The sequence below is a fragment of the Lemur catta genome, chromosome 2 (assembly GCF_020740605.2).
Source record: "Lemur catta isolate mLemCat1 chromosome 2, mLemCat1.pri, whole genome shotgun sequence".
Taxonomy (NCBI): Eukaryota; Metazoa; Chordata; class Mammalia; order Primates; family Lemuridae; genus Lemur; species Lemur catta.
Window position 1 is genome coordinate 141,196,237 of NC_059129.1, and position 20,559 is coordinate 141,216,795.

The 20,559-nt window shown below is 38.4% G+C and overlaps 1 protein-coding gene across 7 annotated transcripts in view; it reads left to right on the plus strand.

Annotated features, from left to right (window-relative positions):
• Positions 1-694: 694 nt before the first annotated feature.
• MAP3K4 (mitogen-activated protein kinase kinase kinase 4) overlaps positions 695-20,559 on the plus strand; it is a 107,631-nt gene continuing 87,766 nt past the window's right edge. For 3 of the 7 annotated variants that reach the window (XM_045544695.1, XM_045544696.1, XM_045544699.1), the window contains exon 1: positions 727-1,024. In XM_045544695.1, the coding sequence (XP_045400651.1) occupies positions 894-1,024 (131 nt within the window). In that variant the 5' untranslated portion in view covers positions 727-893. Of the gene's footprint in view, positions 1,025-20,559 lie in introns of all 7 variants that reach the window. The other 4 variants (XM_045544697.1, XM_045544701.1, XM_045544702.1 and 1 more) reach the window with 2 other exon arrangements.

Sequence of the window (20,559 nt, forward strand, 5' to 3'; positions counted from 1 at the left end):
AAATGATGTATTGGAATTTCAACAGGGTTTCTATAATTCTGAAATAAGAACTTCTTTTTTCTTTCCTTTTCTCCTTCAGTGTAGGAGCACTGCAGTCTGAGTTTCCGGAAGATCGATATCTAACCTTGTGATACTGGGGTGAAAATAGTGTTCTTTCCTGCCTGGTTGATAGGAAGGTCACTTTAATCGTCTCAGTTTCCGGAGACTTTATTTCAAGTCTCAAAATCTGAGTATGTCGAAGGACTGACGGCGCTTTCGTGGGATCTGAGTTGTGAGCGTCTGGGTGACATCTACCCCCGTTTCTGAAAGACGGGATCGGGGTGGCCTGTACCTCTGGCGGGGGTCTACTGGCTCACGCTTACCAAGCCCTTCGCAGGTTCCCGACCACTGCGGAGCCCAGACCATGCTGCCCCTCCCGCGTGTCTCCGCGGGGCTGCGCGCTCTCCCCGATGGCCACCGGGCAGCCTCGAGCGCGCCCGACCCGCTGCAAGGTCCGGCTCCGCGCCACAGGGCTCCGCAGTCGCGGCTCGCGAGCGAAGCCAGGCGCGCGGGCGAGCCCCGACCCGGGCGGAATCGCGCTGACACCTGCAGGCCTCCGGGGCCCGGGCGCCGGGACCGGCGCTCCTCCGCCCCGCCCCCTGGCCGACCCCGCCCCGGCCGATCCCGCCGCCGCCGCCGCCGCCGCCCGGGGAGGCTTGTCCCTCGCCGCCCGCCGTAGCCCGGCGTTCGGCCGGCCGCCGTTTCCAAGATGGCTGCGGCGCGCGCGGCTCCCGCGGCGGGCTAGAGGCAGAGGCGGAGGCGGAGCCGAGTCACTCCCGCACTTTGGCGCCCCGGCCCCCCGCGCCAGGCTGCAGCTTACTGCCCGCCGCGGCCATGCGGGGCTCCGTGCACGGATGAGAGAAGACGCCGCCGAGCTGGCCCCCCCGCCCGCCTTCGCCGTCACTCCTGCCGCCGCCATGGAGGAGCCGCCGCCGCAGCCGGAACCAGAGCCCGAGCCCGAGCCGGACTGCTGCCTGACGGCGAGGTGAGCGTGGCGGCCGCAGCAGGCTGCTCGCTGAAAGCGGGCCGGGTCCTGGCCGGAGCTCGGCCGGGGTCTGGGGGCCTCTGCTTCCCACCAGGCGGGGAGGGAAGCATCCAGGCTCTGCGGTCTGGGGCGGGAGGGGCGCGGTGCGTCTCCGGGTCCCAGGGAACCGCGACGGAGTCCGCCGAGCGACTCCCCCGGGGTTGCGGCGTCGCAGGGGTCCGCTCGAGTGCACAGCCTGCTGGCCTCCCTGCAGGCTCCGCCGGCTCGCCGAGCGTGGCGGGGCTGGGAGCAGAGTGCGGCACCCTCCCGCGCCACGAGCTTCTGAAGAGTGGCCGCGCTGAAATTCCTTCTCGGCGTCACTGAACGAAAGGGGCCCCTCTTTTCTGCCCCCATTTGGGTAAAGGAGACAGTCAGGAATCGAATGCGCACTGGAGGTATCCTCGCGTTCTTCTCTCCTTTTGCCTGCTCCAGGGAATGCCTTCTGTCTCTCCGGTGAGAAACTGCACGTAGACTATGCAGACAGGCAGGTGGTTTTCTTTTCCTGAGGGTTCTTTACCGTCCTTTAATGGTAGCATTGTGCAGATTGTTGCTCGCACGTGCACGTAAAGTAAGGATTGATTTGTCTGAAACTTTGCTACCGCAGGAAGCTCTAAGATGGAACTTTGGTACCCAAAGCATTTGTTGCGTTCTCTCATGGTGACTCTATTAATTACTTCTATGTCTTTATTTTTTAATTGGGAGAACAAACTCACCATAATTAAGAATTTTCCTTTTTATGTGCCTATGTTTATGTTTCTGTGTTCGAATGTCCTCTTGCTCCTTGTCCTTTGCATCCCAGAGTAAACTTGCAAACTGCTGCCCCCTGTCCCCTCCACTGAAAATACTTCGACAGCTCTTGCATCTTAACCATCTTGCTCTGTAGTTCTAAGGCAGTAAAGTGTTCTCTTTCTTTTTCTTGCTTAAAGAAATTGTAAATCCGTGGCTGTACTTAGAACTGAACACAGGAACCACATTCTTGCTTGTTGTCATCATCCAGTTGGCCTGGACAAATTTGTTTTATAAGCTGTGTACAAAGTCGTTGCTTCACTTTCCTTAATTCTCAGATACTTCTGTGAACTTTTAAGGAATAACTTCTCTAAGTAATGGTACAGGGTGTAATGAGACGTCCTTTTGTTCATTTTGAATACATCTGATACTTCAGAAGTTTTGTCAGAAAGTTTATTATATAAACTTGTTAATGGATTCAGTTGTTGAGCAATTTTGACTCCTTTAAGTTTTTCTTTAAAAATAATAGCGAATACTTATCATCTGCTGGTTTGTCTAAAAAATAAAAAAATAGTGAACACTTATTAATTGCTTAAAATAGGCCATTGCCTTTACTTTCATTAACTCATTTAATCCTTACAACAGCCTTATGAGAATAGGTCCCATCATTGTCTCTTTCGCAGATAAGGAAACCGAGGCACACAGGTTAAATATCTTGTCCAAGGTTTCACAAGTTGGTAATGACCAAAGGTCTAGCTGCCCAGTCCATGTCCTTAACCAGCATGAAGAATCCATTATCCAGATGGTCAGATCGAAAGTTATAATTCTATATGACCATATTCTGGGAAGCAATGGACATGAACATTCTTAGTTAAAAGTTAAAAAGGACAGAGAAATGAAAATATGCTGTAAAAACGACTGCTTCTCCAGTGATAAAAAGAAACTTTGATTTTTCAGCCAGGTTTCTGTCTGCCTTTGTTATAATAAAAATAGGTCAGGATAGTGGGCTTCATCCAACTTTAAATGAACAGCAGTGTACGGAACAAGAAGATCTTAGAAATATTTTTCTTAGCAACATTGCAGTTAATTTTACAATAGCAAATGTAAAAAGCAGATTATTTGACAAAGCTGTTATTTTCTCTTTTATATGCCCTCGTCACCATCTCTTTAATACACAGAGCTAACCTCTGACAAACTTCAGTAGATCTTTGGTAAAAGACGTTGCAGGGGTTATCCAGTTGTTTTTAAGTGAATTTTTTTTTTATGTTTTTACCATTTTAGGGAAGCTCAATATACATGTTCAAAATGTACTGAATGCTACCTTTTAAAATATTAGAGACCAATAATGTGGTAATTTGTGCTACCAGGTTAACTGGTTTTGCCACAGACCTGAATAGATGGCTCTCTCTGCCATCTTTGTCATGTTATGTCTGTGTGTCATTGATTAGAAAGGTATTAATGCACAGGTCTTTTGTAGAATTCAGGCCTGTACATGCTGGCTTTCAAAGCTGTACCGCAAGTGCACCACTGTGGCAGATGCCAGCCAGCCCAGCACATCTGTTCTGTGTGTACTCTTCCCCTGACGTGAGAGTTATGCAATGATTGAAGAACACAAAACAGGTTGAGAGGTGATAGTACTGTATTATAGTTTTACTGCTTATTGTTAGTTGTGAATACCTCTTGTCCTGATTTTTGAAAAGAATTCAAGATAAAGAGAGCAGTTGTGATTGTTAGTGATTAAACTTTGAAATAAACCTTATAATTTTTTCCAAGCTTCTGGGTCAGTTTTAGGAGGATCCTGAGATTACGAGGAGAGCTATTAAAACTAATTTGGAACAATGTACCTTTGTGATTTCTTGGATCTATGCACTTAAAGAGACTAAATTGGATATTTAGGGTGCTGGAATGCTCTTGTCTACTGTAACCTTTCATTTAAACTATTATTAATATATTTATGTTAAAGATAGCCTCACTGTTCTCACTTGCTGACCTTGTAAGTACATGTTACATGAATTTAACAGTAACTTTTTTAAACCAATGACTTTATTATTTACTTTATATAATATGGTTCTTGTAAATTCATTTGAAAAAATGGGTTTCACCACTAAGAAAGTACTTGAATATCATCTCACCTAGGCAATTTGATCTCCCTCTCTCTCTTGACTTGAATGCCCACTTTGAGCCTGCTTGTTTCAGTCTTGAGATTGGATGTCACCTGTTCTCCCTGGTGAAGTCAGCCTTTTGTGAAGCTCCAGACTGTTGGTGCAGCATCCGTCATGGATGTGCCTTTAGACCACTATAACAATAGATATCATTGGTGGGGGTGGCAGAGAGGAGTCACCAAGCAGCAGTAAGAAAAGGCTCCAGTGATGGCAGAAACTTCATGTTTTGAAAGGGGACAGCTCAGCTCTCAAGAAGACTTTGTGGTTCCTTTTAATTGTCTGTCATATTGTTAGAAGTTGCTCTACTTCCTTCACGTGTGCTCTCTTGGTGTCCTGCACATCTGTGTTCTGAGCTCTACTGAAATATAGGGATATAAAGGTCTTACTGCTTACTGGATACATTTGCCTTAATAACTTCCTGTTACTTAATAATTCCTCATTCCTCAATGATTATCTTTTTACTCATAGCATTCTATTGTCTCAACCCTCTCATTTGACCAGGTGGTATGTATTGTTTAAAGACTCTTTAATGTTGCCTATCAGTCAGGCTATTGGAAATAGTTTCTTTAAAGAGAAAATGGAAGCACTGTCAGAAAAGGAGATTGGTTAATGACTCTGCAGGTCTTTATAAGCTGGCATTACCCTGGCTGGATAATCAAGGTCCAGGCACTCAAGGTGCTTCAGCTTCTCAGGCACAGATATTCAGCTTTGTACCCCTGGTTAGTCAGTGTGTTCTCTTGTCTTGTAGAAAGCCAAAGTATAATTAAGAGATTGATTGGTAAGAATGACATTAACAGGGGAAGTGAGTTGAGTGATCTTAGTGACTGATGTTAGCAGACCAGCAAGGTTGGCTTGCATCCCTGTCAGGCGCACCCTTGTTTCTAGTATGAAAGGTAGTGTAACAAAGTCTTACTCTGAGGATTTTATTTTCTAGGCTTCACACAGGCTGCTTTCTTTCCTCTTGTTACAAACTTCCCTCAGTTGGTTGGGTTATAGTGTGTTTGTTTTTAATCTTCAGTCTTTAATTAGATTTGTGACAAACCTTGCTTTTCTCACTTTAATTTGGGCTATATTATATTTTTGTCCCTTAAAGACATTTGTTTAAAAAAAAAGAAACCCTCAGATTTTTACTAATGGTAAGTCTCAGGATCACCTGTTGTCTCCACCCTTCCCGTAATCTCCCCCACCCCTCAAGGAATCCTTTGGCCATAGTTTCTGAAAAAGGTGTGGCAAAGATGTCAGTGGTTGATGTTTTCATAAAATTCTTTTTGAGTATTATGTTCAAAAAGGATCATGATGGCATGTGGTTTTTCTGGATTTAAGTCATAAACTTAAAAAACTTAGAGCCACATCAGAATTCTGTACAGTTATAAGAAACTATTTTTAAAGACTATTTAGTGACATGGGAAAATGTTCATGATACAAGTCCTTTTGGGTGGGACCTGAATATCTATTTTCAAAAAGCTTCTCAAGTACTTCTGTTATATACATACCTACCACTGTGTTCAATGAAAAAATCAGATTATACAGCGGTATTTGCAGAAGTTGGTGGCCAAAATTTGAGGTGACTGCTCAGCTCATACATATTTCTCCACTAGCTTTGTCCTACCTCCGTTTTTTCCCTCTCCTTCATTTGGGGAAATCCTTCTCTTAGCTCTAGCTGCATGGTACAAATTGGAGCTGTGCTCTTCTCACAGACTCCTGTCTGTAGGGATGGACACTTGGAAATAGTTTCTTTAAAGAGAAAACAGCCATTAGGGTTCTTCCCTGGGATTTTTCAAATTGGAGTTGGGTGAGAAAAATGCTTATTTTCATAAGTGAAATACATACTGTGAAGTTATGAGCCTAGAGATAGCTCCCTGAAACTTTGGTCAATCTCACAGTGAAGTAGTTTGGTCTCAAACAGTGATGTTAACCCCCAGAGAAAAGCAGAGAGGATGAAAGAGGTCTATGGCCAGTTGCCCCTTTATGCTAGATTCATCCTTTTTTTCCCTCTTGATATGTGAACTAATAGATTCTCAATTTGTACTTAAAATATTATTAGGTCATTAAATACAAAATGTCCGATTTTGAATCAAAAGTTTAGTTTATTATAGCTCAGACAAGAAGCAGTACAATTAACATATACGCCTAAACCAGGGGTCCCCAACCTATGGTGAGTTGTATAATTATTTCATTATATATTATAATGTAGTAATAGAAATAAAGTGCACAATAAATATAATGCTCTTGAATCATCCCAACCCCCACCCCTCCCAGTCCATGGAAAAATTGTCTTCTGTGAAAATGGTCCCTGGTGCCAAAAAGGTTGGGGATCGCTGGCTTAAACTATCCACAGAGTTTTGCCATCTTAACAGTAACTTATTTATACCAGCAGTGAGAAAAGCCTGGAGAGCAAGTGGCGATGAAATCGTGAAAGGTGTTTCCACAGCTTGTTGAGAATTGAGTATTTTTCCTTGCAAGAAGTGATCCAAAGCCTGGAAGAAGTGTTAGTCAGGGGGTGCAAGGTCTGGTGAATACAGTGGATGACAGTTTCCAAGTCCAGCCTCTATAGGTTGAGCAGCATTGTTTGGGCGACATGTGGTCGAGCGTTGTCTTGCAAGAGGATTGGCCTGTCTCTATTGACCAGTCTCAGCTATTTAATCACAAGCATCCTCATTTCATCCAATTGATTGTAGTAGACATCCAGTGTAATAGATTGACCAGGTTTTATGAAGCTGTTAGTGGATAATACCAGTGCTGGGCCACCATTTGCTTTTTTTGATGAATATTGTTTTGGACTGTGTTTCAGCACTTCATCTTTATCCAACCTTTGTGCCAAATGCTTGTGATTGTCAAAAAGAATCCATTTTTCATCACATGTAACAATACAGTATAGAAATGGTTCGCTTTATGTTGTGACAGCAAGCTTCAGACTATTTCTGATGCTCGTTTAATTCACGTGGAACCCATCTATCCAACTTGTTTACTTTGGCGATTTTGTTTCAAATGCTCCAATATTGTTGGAATAGTGATGTCAAACCTTGCCGCTAATTCAAACATAGGTTGAGCTGGATTCACTTCCACTACAGCTTCCAGCTCATCATTATCCACCTTGGTCTGAGGTCGCCCACATGGCTCATTTTCAAGATTAAAATCACCAGAATGGAACTTCTCAAACCATTGATGTACTGTGCATTCATTAGCCACGTCCTTCCTGAATACTTCGCTGGTATTTTCAGCTGTCTGTGTATCACTGGTTCCACAGCGGAACTCATGTTCAAAAATAATACGAATTTTTGACTTATCCATGGTTCCACAAATATTGCTCTAAACAAAAATTTGAAAGCTAATCATAAGTCAAACTGTACATTTAAAAGACTGAGGATGTACCTTCACAAGAAAAATAAAGCCAGACGTGTCAAAGTGCGATGTTACAGATTTCAACTGTCAAACTCAGTACTTAAGGAAATCAGATGTTTCATACTTAATAACCTAATAATTTAAGTTGGGTTTCTTAAAATCTTAAAATATCCCATTTTAAAAAAAGCGTATGGACATAGAAAAAAAATTAAAGGATACATACTAATTTTTCCTAAAATTTTTTATAATGAAGACATTACATGTTTTTATATTTTAAAATAAAAAGTTACAGAGCCCAAATTCTTAACTAGTACATTATAATTTTAAGCCTCCTTACTTTGAATTGTTACTAAAGTTGAAATTGATGAAATTCCATGTCATGTAAAGAAAATATGTTGCCAGATTTTATATAAACTTTTATTTTTGGTATCTGAACTATCTGAGCTGACTATAGCAAGCTGGTCCAGCTAGTTTTCTTTAATTATTTAGTTCATCCTGGGTAACAGAATTTGTAGATTAGAAACAACTTCAGTAACAAAACACACAGCTAGGATTATGATCTAAAATTTATAGAACTATTTAAAAATCTATAACTATGTTCTCAACATGTATATTACGTTAAAATGCTTTCCCCCTTTTAAGAGGTGTATTTTCAATGACCATATTTTAAAAGGAACATTATACCATTGGCAGTAGGTGTGGTAGGTGCATTGTTAGATCCCTGCAGACCTCATGCTTGTGTGATGGAGTGCCATTGGCCTTTACAATATTTATTACAAATGTTTATTCACTAACAGGCAAAATGAAGATTTGTTTTTGACTTACAAGTACATTCATTTGTTGTATTTTGCAGACCTCAGTAGAAGTATTAGTCTCATGGATCATATGGATGCCACGTTTATAAAGTAGCAGGGAAAGCTATTAAAAATATACTAGGCAGTCTATCAAAAGCATTTCATAAATGGATTTCATTCAGCATTATTTCAGAAGAAATAAGCCTTCTATGGAGAAAAGTAGATACTAAGCTTTAAAGCTCATCAGATTTGATGTTTTTAGTGGAAGCTTCTTTGCATTAGAGCAAGCTATTTGACAATACTGCTGAACTGCAGAACTTTCTGAATAAGACTTGTTAGAGGACAGCTAGTTTAGAAATGTCAAATTAATAGAAATTGACAACCTTTTTAATCTTTCAGCGGGGAAATTTTGGAAGAAAATTTGATAAGATTAATTTCATTTAAAATCCTAAAGTCTATGTAGAAACATAAAAATATGGGTATAACTTGGTTTTCTTGCAAAAATTTTAGAGTTGAATGAAAGTATTTAGGTCTTACATAAGGAAGTAAGCATTTGCTAATGCAAATCTTATGGGTGGGAGGACTCTTAATGTTCATTTTTTGGGGAACCTGTGGCTTCAAGGCCACATGTAGCCCTCCAGATCCCCAAGAGTGGCCCCTTGATCAAATCCTAACTTCATAGAACAAGTCCCTTTATTACAAAGACTTGTTCTATAACATTTCGATTGAGTCAAAAGGCCGTACTCAATGATCCAGAAGGCCACATGTGGCCCCACGGCCACAGGTTCACTACCCTCATGCCTCTCATTTTAGAGACAAGACACCTGCCTGGCGAGGCTGCAGCTTCCCTAGGGCTGGGCTGAGGGCACAGGTGTGCAGGTCCTTGCTGCCCTTGCCTAAGCTGAGCTACCCTGGTTAGGGTCCAAAGCCAGAGGTGTCCTTCTGCTACTTACCTAGCCCAGCTTCAGCTCAAACCCACATGAACAGTTACTTGGCAACTGTGGAATTCTGTATTTTCCGGATTATTTAGACTTTATGGATCGAGTAGAAGTGAAAGATTCATTTTCAGAAGAAAAAATGCTAAGAAAAAATATGAAATCTCCCCAAAACTCACTGTACGCAATTTTTTCCCCCATGAAACTTTATTTCTTGTTCATGGAATAAAGAAGAGCCAATGCTCAAGCTTTTTTGTATATGTTATTCTTTTCGGTTCTCAGTCTTTAGATCTAACAGGCAGTAAGATTCTAATTTCTGTCTGGGATAGTGGTTTTGAAACTGTGGTGATTGTGATTTACAGTAAGAAGTATATTTTACAAGAGTATGTGTATGCTGTATAATTGAAACAAAATTATGAAACAGTATTTAACTTTGCAATATATGATACACTCCAATAATTTTTATTCTGCTCTATTGAAAAAAGGTTCATCATGACCTACTAAATTGATTTTATTAACTGTAAATGGGTTGTGACCCTCGGTTTGAAAAAGATGGCGCTACCAAAAATAAAAAAAATACTATTATACTTTGTACCTTGTCTCTTGAGACTGAGTCAGGAGAACAAGTTACAGTATTTATCCACTAAATGATCAAATGGAATTGTGAAAAGCTCGGCACTGGATACTTTTCCTTGAAAATAGTATTATTACTTGAAGGCAAGAAGTAAGGATGCATCTATCCTTGTCTCTTAACGTTGTTCTCTTGGTTGCATATTCTTAAAATACAGGAATTGTAAAGATCAGTCTAAAATTCTGGATTAATTTTAGAGTTACAATTGGGGTTGGAATATGTGAGTCCCTTAGATAATTTATTCATTTTTCTCTAAAACACTGTGCTGTATTTAAAGTTTTTACATAGAGCAGTCCATAAGAAAAAAAGAAACTCATTCTTGATGTATACATATATATCTGATGTATATATCTCATGTATGAATAATATGTATATGTTATATATGCTGTATATATACCTGTTTATGTCATATATAACGTTAAGGTACAGCAGTTTCACTGCATGTCTTCTCTCAAGCATTGCTTACTTTTAGGGTCATCTTTGAACTCTTCCTCCTTCTCCTTGGCTAAATTAGGTCCTTCTGTTATATGTCCTAAGAGCCCTTGTAGTTTTGTCCCATAGTGCATGCCACCATTTGCCATTATGTATTTGTGCACATATTTATTGTCTTTGCCTTCAGTAAACTCCATGATATCCCAATTCCTGGCACAGTGCCTAGCAGTTAGTAGGCTCTTTGCCCATACTTGTTGGATGCAGGAGGTAGTGAATATGTTGGTTAGAGCATGGGTTTGGTATTAGAGAGGCTTTGAATGTTACCTTGTTCTTACTAGCATATGATTTTGGCTAAGTTATTGAACCTCTCTTAGTCTGTTTCCTCATTTGAAGTAAAAATAATAGCACTTCTTAGCTTGCTATTATAATTAAACGAAATAATACCTCTTATAGTAAGTGCTCAGAATTAGCTGTCCTTGTTACATTTCTCTTTTCTTACTATTTTTTTGGTTTAAACTGAAAAGGAGGGTGTCCTGTGGTAATTTTCTTAAAAAGTCATCAAATATGCATTGAAACTAGATACTTTTAAAAATAGCTACAATAATCTCCATTATTCAAGAAACATTTTTTTTTCCATTGTCTGCAGAAGCCATAGAAATGAGAAAAGGTTTTTGGGACCCAGCTTTTCCAAATTCCCTCTTTTGCTTTAATTGTGGTCTATTTTGCATGTTATTCTTACAAGTTTTTGGAATTCTGCCTTGGAAAGTCATAAATCTTGCTACTAAAATCAGAAGTGTAACACTGCTGATTAAGTGACTTGTTTAGGTCAATAGGCACAGCTTTCTTTTTCTTTGGAAGTTTTTTCTTTTTTTAGTTTATTTAACTTGATGTGTCTTTATAACTTGGATTAATACTCTTTTCATTTTTTTTAAATGTTTGCACTATATTCAAGAGTAATATTTTTCAGATCTAGCTGCTGCCTTAGAAAAGTGAATGGAATATGCTCACTTAATAAAACTAACAATCAGTTAGAAATCTGATTATAAAAGCAACACATGTCCATTATGGAAAAATATGGCAAGTATAAAGAAGAAAATAGGCCAGGCGCAGTGGCTCACGCCTGTAATCCTAGCACTCTGGGAGGATGAGACGGGTGGGTTGTTTGAGCTCAGGAGTTCGAGACCAGCCTGAGCAAGAGTGAGACCCTGTCTCTACTAAAAAAAAAAATGGAAAGAAATTATATGGACAACTAAAAATATATATAGAAAAAATTAGCTGGGCATGGTGGTGCATTCCTGTAGTCCCAACTACTCGGGAGGCTGAGGCAGGAGGATTGCTTGAGCCCAGGAGTTTGAGGTTGCTGTGAGCTAGGCTGACGCCACGGCACTCTAGCCTGGGCAACAGAGTGAGACTCTGTCTCAAAAAAAAAAAAAAAAAAAGAAAAGAACCAATTTTAATCCTACCATCTGAAAATAGTCACCATTAACATTTTGTCATATTTCTTTTCTGGGCTTTATCTGTGTGTATGTATTTTTTTTTTTTTTTTTGGTGTTTATCTTTACAAACTTATGAGCGTTTTCCTGTGATAAATGATGGCAAACTGTATTCTCACAATTTTAATTGTTTGAATTATTTGATAACCTATTTAGAACAGTTTGTAGCATACATGATTCCACTTATAATTAATGACTTGATAAAAATATTTTTGTAAACCTTTCAGTATTTCAGATTATTTCTTTAGGATAGATTCCTAGGTCGTAAGATATTTAGAGTTTTAAGGCTCTTAAGATGTGTTGCTACATTTCTTTCTAGAAAAGTACTAAAAGTTACTTCATACCAGTGTGAAAGACTAACTGCCCTGGACAATTTAGTTACAGAATTGTTAATGGTGACTATTTTAGTTACACAAACATAGTCTACTAAATTGTAATGAGTTATAGATAGCTTAAGAGAAAAAAGAGAAAGGGACTCTTTACATATCCAGAAAATAAAACATTAATAACAACAACAGTGTTCCAAACAAAACCAACAGACATTCCTCATTCTTTCAGTCCTAGATAATTTCTTATTCCACTTGATCTTCAGGTAGCAGTCTCATGAATCCATCTTCTTGATTAGAGTTCTAGAAAGCCTGACACAGTCCGCTGGTATCTTCTCAAAGTTGTTTAAACATGCATGCCCATCAGCGGCCTTTACTCAAAAGTGTCTGGCATAGTCCTTTTCCATAGGCCTTAAGATCACCCTCCCTTGTTGGAGACAAGCGCTCTGGCCTGTAGCTGACTGCATGTGCTGTCAGGGAAACAGTAGAGTTAAACAAAAACCTATCTGTAGATGACAAAGTGGTTGTGGTTAATTTATTACTGATAATTTTCAAAAGTGAAAGATCTAATGAGAATTCATTATAAGAGTAAAGTAATTGATAAAGATATTTGGTTGTTTCTGTGACATGCAAAACAATATATATCCAAAATTTTTTGCCAGAATATTAACAAAGACAATGATTAACTCTATTTTCAAGAAAGAGTGGATATTGCATCTAATTTATAAAAATGGAAACACAATCTTTACTGAGGAAAAAATGTTCAGTTATAATTTATGATAGTCTTGCTATATACCAAGAATATACCAAGCATATAGTTTAGAATATACCAAGAATATATCAAGAATATCAAGTAGGCCGGGCGCGGTGGCTCACGCCTGTAATCCTAGCTCTGGGAGGCCGAGGCGGGTGGATCGCTCGAGGTCAGGAGTTCGAGACCAGCCTGAGCAAGAGTGAGACCCCGTCTCTACTAAAAATAGAAAGAAATTATCTGGCCAACTAAAAATATATATACAAAAAAATTAGCCGGGCATGGTGGCTCATGCCTGTAGTCCCAGCTACTCGGGAGGCTGAGGCAGTAGGATCGCTTAAGCCCAGGAGTCTGAGGTTGCTGTGAGCTAGGCTGATGCCACGGCACTCACTCTAGCCCGGGCAACAAAGTGAGACTCTGTCTCAAAAAAAAAAAAAAAAAAAAAAAAAAAAGAATATCAAGTAAAGAGATTCTGTAAGTCTGGAATATGTCCTAAACATCTGTGTGTATTAATAAAATTCCACAGGTAAGTGATGAGAATCTCCAATTGAAAACCTAGCTTAGAAGGTTTTCCAATTGAAAAACTGGCCTAGAAGATGCTAGATTCAAATTAAAGAAATTATGTCATGTTTGTATCAATGACTTGAACATCCAGGATCTTGGTTTCCACGGGATCTTGGAACCAGTTTCCTATGGACATCAAAAGACAACTCTACTTATTTGTCTGTAAGCCAGTCAGAATAGAACTCCCTTTAAGAGATTTTATAATCCAATTTGGTAATACCATCTAGAGGTGAAAAATACACACACACACAATGAGAAGTAAAGGTTTTTCTGAGTTATAGACATAAACATACACAGAAAGCATATATATTCAATTTTAAAATTTTAGCCATGAATCAAGCATCAATACAAATATAAAATTCACTAGTTCAGAGATCCGCTTCTTGCTGGGTGTGAAATTAATTGATTTGAGCTCAAAATAGACAGCTAGAAAAAAACCTAACAAAACATCTTCTGTCATCTTTCTCTAGAGACAAGATCCCTATAACCTATTAATTTGTTTGTAGAGATTGACAAACCATGAAACCAAAAGAAGCCAGCAACAGAAATGAAGCAAATCTCAAAAAGAATCAAAATGAGTTCCTTAATCTGCTCCTGATAGCCAAGGGCCAAACCACAGGACCAGGACTCAGACTCACTGTTGGGTCCCTGGGTCACAGGTCAGGGACAGGGCACAGAGGATCCCAAAGGCCTTGTAAACCTGGATTGAGTCAACTGGGGTCTGAAGACAAGATCTTAATCCTGTGCTTCTCTGAGTCCTGGCTTCAAAATGTGAAAAGCAAAGCGGTCTGAACCTGTTAAGGAGATAATTTTATTCTGGCTATTGATTGCAATGAGGAAAAATGTTCATTAATGAGGAATGTCTTGAGAAAGAAGAAAACTTTGGGATTTTTTAAAAATCTTGGGAATCACTGAGAAAGATAGAAGTGGGTCTTATTTCAGAACATACCAGGACATGGAGGTCCTTTGAGGGTAGCCATTTCTTGGGATACAAGAGGGTAGGGGTATTTCTTACCCATTGCTCTCTTAAGGAGCACAGGGCTCAAAGAAAATTCAACAGTTGTCAAAAGTGATGTTGATGCCCAGCCCACTCTGTTCTTTACAACATTGAGTATTTCCATTTGTATCAAATAGTTTGAAATAATTTATTTGATTGTAAATACCTAGACACAATTCTTTATAGTCTCTGAAAATCTATAAAAAAAAGTTTTCTCTCTTTTTAAAAAAATGCTTTGGTTCATATTTGGTGCTTCTGCTCTTGCATAAACTTCATTTCTAGTAGTCATACTTAGCTTCTTGATATTGAGGTTTTGGAGTGTAATATTTCATCAAATATAAAATGCCATCAGTTATAAGACACACTGTAGTTTTATATATCACTAAGGAGAAAACACTGCAATGAAACTATGACATAGTACTGTTTTATGTCTTTTGTAGGATGTAGTGAACTATCAGAGATACTAAGATGTGGAAAAAATGTGTTTTAAAATCAGTGAAATATGGCCTTGACTCTTTCTTGCTTTTAATTAAACTTTTAATGTGATAAACATGGTAATGCAAAGCTGCTGGTTTCTTCGATGAAATCCTGCTAAATTTACAAAGTAGAAAGAAAGTAGGAAGGCAGAAAGTGGGATAGAGTGGAAAATGGGATGCTGTGATTTTTATTACATAATATTTGGCATAACCTCAGTCTACTAGTAGGAACCTCTCTTGTGTAGCAACTGTGTACTGACTCTGACTGAGTATTTTTTGATGTTTCTCTTCTAAGAAGCTGTTTGTGATCTTAATTTAACCAGTCTTCTGTTGGACTTTCAGTATGTTTCTATTTCTTTTGCTATATAAACAACAATGTTAAAAGCATTGTTTTTAGATCAATCTTTATGTCTATTCCATATGTTTTGTTAGAATAAAATCCTGGAAGTGTAGTTGGTATATCAAAGAGTGTGTATATATAAAATATATATTTTAAAGTTATCTGTTTTATTCATTCATAATTTCACATATTGAATTTATATATGTTAATAATAGGGGCACTTTTGTAGCTGTTGACAGAATGTGGTAATACAGAGATAAAGGGGACAGTTGACTGATTTTTCCAGGACCTCATAGGTTCCCTTTTTTCTTTGTTTAAATTTTTGTATAGTATTTATTGTTATATAACACAGACATATGTACATATTAAATGTATAGTCTGGTGAATTGTCCAAAAGTGAATACAGCCTTCTAAAGTTCACCTATGTGAAGAAATAAAAATGAGCAATGTCCTAGAAAATCTCTCCTTGCCCCTACACATACTACTCTCCCCTTCCGCATTATCCTCACATTTACTAATATTTTATATCAGCTTCTGTCACTCAGCATGGTGTTTGTGAGGTTCATCTGTGTTGTTTTGGGTAGCAGTGGGTCGTACATTCTTGTTACTGTCAAATATTCCATTGTGTAAAAGTGTATTCAATTTTTTTTTAAACCATCTTAACTTTTGTTTTTTAAGAGACAGGGTCTTGCTCTGTCACCTGGGCTAGAATGCAGTGGCGTGATCATAGTTCACTGCAGCCTCCAACTCCTGGGTTCAAGTGATCCTCCTGCCTCAGCCTCCTGAGTACCTGGGACTATAGGCGTGTACCACCACACCTGGCTAATTTTTTAATTTTTTATAGAGACCAGGTCTCGCTGTGTTACCCAGGGTGGTCTTGAACTCCTGGCTTAAGCGTTCCTTCTGCCTTGGCCTCCCAAAGTGTTGGGATTGCAGGCGTAAGCCACCACGCTCAGCCCTTCTTAACCATTTTTAAGTGTATAGTTCAGTAGTGTCAAGTACATTCATTCACACTGTTGTGCAGCTAATTTCCAGAACTCTTTTTATCTTGCAAAACTGAAACTCTATATCCATTAAACAGTAACTCCCCATTCCCCGCTGCCCCCCAACCACTGTTCTACTTTGTAGTCTCTCTGAATGTCACTGCTCGAGGCACTTCATTATAAGTGAAATCATACAGTATTTGTCTTTTCGTGACTGGCTTGTTTCATTTAGCATAATTTCCTTAAGGTACTTCTATGTTATAGCATGTGTCAGAGTTTCCTTGCTTTTTAAGGCTGAATAATATTCTCTTGTACACTCACACCACACTTTGTTCATCCATCCATCCGTTGGTAGACACTTTGGTTGTTTCCATCTTTTGGAGTGAACATTTTTTTAAGATCTTCGATTTATATTGTCAAATGCTCAGAATATTTGTGCTGATTTCCACCAGGAATTTGAGTTTATTTTTGCCATTACAATTATAATTTTTAAGTTTTTGCCAGTTTGATAAGTTAAAGAAAGTTCTTAGTTTTAAATTCTTGCATTTTTTAAGTTATTTGTGAGATTGACTGCTATCTTATGCTAGTCATCTATTTACATTTCTTCCTATCATGTTTTAAAAATTATTCACGTGTCTGTCTTCTCTTGACTGTGAACTAGCTACTTGAGAAAAGTGGCTATCATCTTAGGCATTCTGTTTTTCCCTGAAGTCCCTAGAACCATCCACCACATGAGAGGCTGAGGATGTTTGGTAAATGAATGAGTAAATTTGTTTGTGGACATTTTGGAGCCTTATAAGATTGTATCCTTACACTATTTTTTGATATGACCCATTTTAAAAATATTTTTTAAAATAGTTACACAGTAAATAGTCTTAAGTAGTATTTGATTAGAAATTATCTCTATTTTATAATTGTAATGGTTATCTCTTTTACATTTCTTAGGTCAAAATAATACAGTCTATGTGGTTTTTCCCCCAAATGGGCAGCCTTAGAAAATTCAGTTTAAATAAGTCATTTTTATCCATTAAATTTCTTTTTGCTACTTAGTTCTTAGCCCACCTAAGTTAATTGTGCAATTGCCTACTCTTTATTTTAAGTAGAGCAGATAAGCTTGACAGTATTATTAAGCCTAGGTTTAGAATCAGATTACTAATCACTTTGCTGTATTTACTGTCATTAACCCTTGCTAAATAGTCAAACATGAACAGTTGATTTGAAAATTTAAAGAAGACTTTATCCTGCCACATGTAGATGTCTGATAGGAAGCACTTCATGCAATTTTTGAATTCATAATTCTGGAAATTTTGAGTTAGCATTCATTGAAGGCTTTGAGATTATCTTTAGTGTATATAGCTTTGGTTGTGCTTTTTTTGATGCCTTTTATTCCTCAGAGTATTTGAAGTATATGATCCTCAGTACCATAAGGAAGTCCCTAAAGTAAGAGCTATACCACCGCTTCATGCTTTTGCTTTAGATACTTCATTAGTATGTAATTTTAGAAGTTCTTGTAAGGAGAGTGGATAAATGAAGAGAACAGTGGAAAAAGGGTGAGGAGTTAGGGACTGCAAAGAAGAAAGAGAAAGTGGGTAGAAAACAAGATGCTGTGTTGCTTCATGTGGCATTCATTGTCCCAGTAGGCTCATGAGAGGGAAGTCTAATGAAGAATTTTAAAGTAAAATACTTTTAAGGAAAGTTTCTCCAGAAGAGTAAACCAAATTGACTCTTTTAGTGCAGAGGTTCCCAAACAGATGACGAAGTTATCAGCCTGCAGTAAATTGATAAAATGACAGTGTAGTGATTTTTGTTCTATAAAGTTAAATTTATTTTCCAAGATTAAATGTTTTCTTTTGGAAACAGTGGTGGCAGTAGATTTTATATATGTTTAAAGTCTACTCGGCAAAGTTAAATGGTGGCAGCCTTGTGTTGGTTGCCTTTCAACCCCATCCCCCTACCAATCACATACTTAATTTTGGATATCACGTCTTGAACAAAAATAAATGATATAGTAAGTGTTTCATTATATTCATTTATCTGAAAAAGTAGAGTGTCAGAAGTAAATTGGGGAAAAGTACTTCTGGAAACACCAGAAACATTTGTCATGAAACTTCAACCCAAGAACTGTGCTTTTAGTTTGTAAAAGAAGCCCTTATCGTTTTACTTGGGCCTTTGAATATCTAAGAGCTGTTTAACAGAAAATAAAAAGGAGTATGTGTATATTGAGGAATGACTGGGTGAATGAAATTTAAAAACTGAAACTTTTGCTGACTCAGAGTTGGCAGTGGCTTACTGCTTCAGCTCATCCTACTCCTCCCATTTATCCATTTCCCTTGTGGACTCACTCATTTTTAAGTGCCTACTATGTATCAAGCAGTGCTAGTGCTAGACCATGGGGCCCCCAGTGGTGAATACAATCGACATGGTCTCTACTTACTGACCAGGTCCTCTAAGACCATTGATTAGGCCCAGAGAGCTTTCCGAATTGGAGATTTCCCCACCCTTAGATTTACCTAGAATTAGGGAGGTAATGAATTTTAAGTAGAGTCCACATTGTGAAAAACCCTTCACTTACATCCTGTGTAAACTTGCTGCTCAACAGTAGTCCAATTGAGGCTCTTTAAGGCTTGAGGTCCAGGCCATACAGTCCTCACGAAGCCCTTGCCTGTTAGAATTGAGAGTCATTGAACATATTCCCAGTTCCTGAACATTTTGTATTCTTTCTCAACTTCATGCCTTTGCATAGATGGGTTCCTGTATATCAGCTGCCCTTTCCTCTCTTTTCTTTTGGAGTCATTTCAGTTGGCACTTCTCTTGGGATTAGTCCCATACTCTCCAACCAGACAATCTTTTTTTTGTTTTTTTTGAGACAGAGTCTCACTTTGTTGCCCAGGCTAGAGTGAGTGCCGTGGCATCAGCCTAGCTCACAGCAACCTCAAACTCCTGGGCTTAAGCGATCCTACTGCCTCAGCCTCCCGAGTAGCTGGGACTACAGGCATGCGCCACCATACCCGGCTACTTTTTTCTATGTATATTTTTAGTTGTCCAGATAATTTATTTCTATTTTTAGTAGAGATGGGGTCTCACTCAGGCTGGTCTCAAACTCCTGACCTCGAGCGATCCACCCTCCTCGGCCTCCCAGAGTGCTAGGATTACAGGCATGAGCCACTGCGCCCGGCCCAGACAATCTTTTTATCATAAAAATAAAGCATATAATAAAGCATGCCCTGCTTTTGAAGAATTTATACTCCAGTTGAGAAGGAAAGGTTTAAATAATACTTCATTACAGCAATAAGAGAGATCAAGAATGATTAATTGCCAAATAAATTATACAGGGATGGGAAGAGGTCCCTTTAGGCTGAAGTGGGCAGTGATATCTGAATATATTGCAAGCATTTGCCATGTTAGTAAAAATACTAAAACAACATTTTAAAACCATTCCATCATATTCCCTTTTATGGTTATACTGTAATCCATATAAGTTATTACTAGTTTGTTATTATTCTAGATGACATTGCAGCGAACCTATTTGTATACAAATCTGTCTGTTCTGACTACTCTCTTAAAAGAATTTCCTGAAAGTAGAATTTGAAAGGAGTTTGAACGATTTTAAGGACTTTAATATCTACTGTTAAAAATTTCCTTCTGGAATGATTGAAAGAAGTATAGGTCACATGTAGTGCTTACCTTACTATACTCTTTCTAGCTTTGAGTATTACTTAAAAGTGTTTGCTAATTTCATAGGCCAGAAAGAGCTATCCTGTCAGTTTGGGTATCTGGTTATAAGAATATGTGAAACCTATTGCCATTTAAATGTTTCACTGCTATTTAAATTTATTTTGTGAATCGTCTTTTTGTGTTTGCTCATTTTCTTGTACAGTAGTTTTCATGTTTTATTGCCATTTATAGTTGTGAATTTTAGTGGTGTTTGCACATTTTCTTGTTGGTATCTTAGAGCTTTTCTTGCCAGTTTTAATGAGCCTTTTATAAATTAAGAGCAATATCTTTCTTTGGTTTAACATTTAATATGGCTTAGGTAATGTTTTTTACACATATCGAAGTTTTAAACATTCACATCATTAAATCTTTCCTTTTAAATCTTCCTTTTCTTTAAAGTTAGAAACTCACACACAAAATTAAGGGAAATAGTTTCAGATTTGTTTTCTGGAAAAATACCTTATTTTGTAAGCTATAAAAGAGCTTTTAATATGGGTTTTATGTATTTTGTATATCACTGTAAGTCTTGGTCTAGTAACCATGCACATAGTAGGCACTGAATAAGTAACTTGGTGGAATGAATAAGTTAATACAATGAGTTATCACTGACGTGACTTTTCTAATAACCCTGGCACCTCTTTGTATACTCAATATGCTTTCATTTTCTGAGAATTAGTGCACTAATAGGAGTGCCCTTTCTTTTTATGCTCCTATGCAAGATTTCTACTCCTTTTTGCACCACCAGGTACTATATCTTGTGTACCTGGTAAAAGTTTTTTTTCCTGGAAATGGTATTTGAAGGAGAGTTAATGTAGAACTTGTCATAAAAT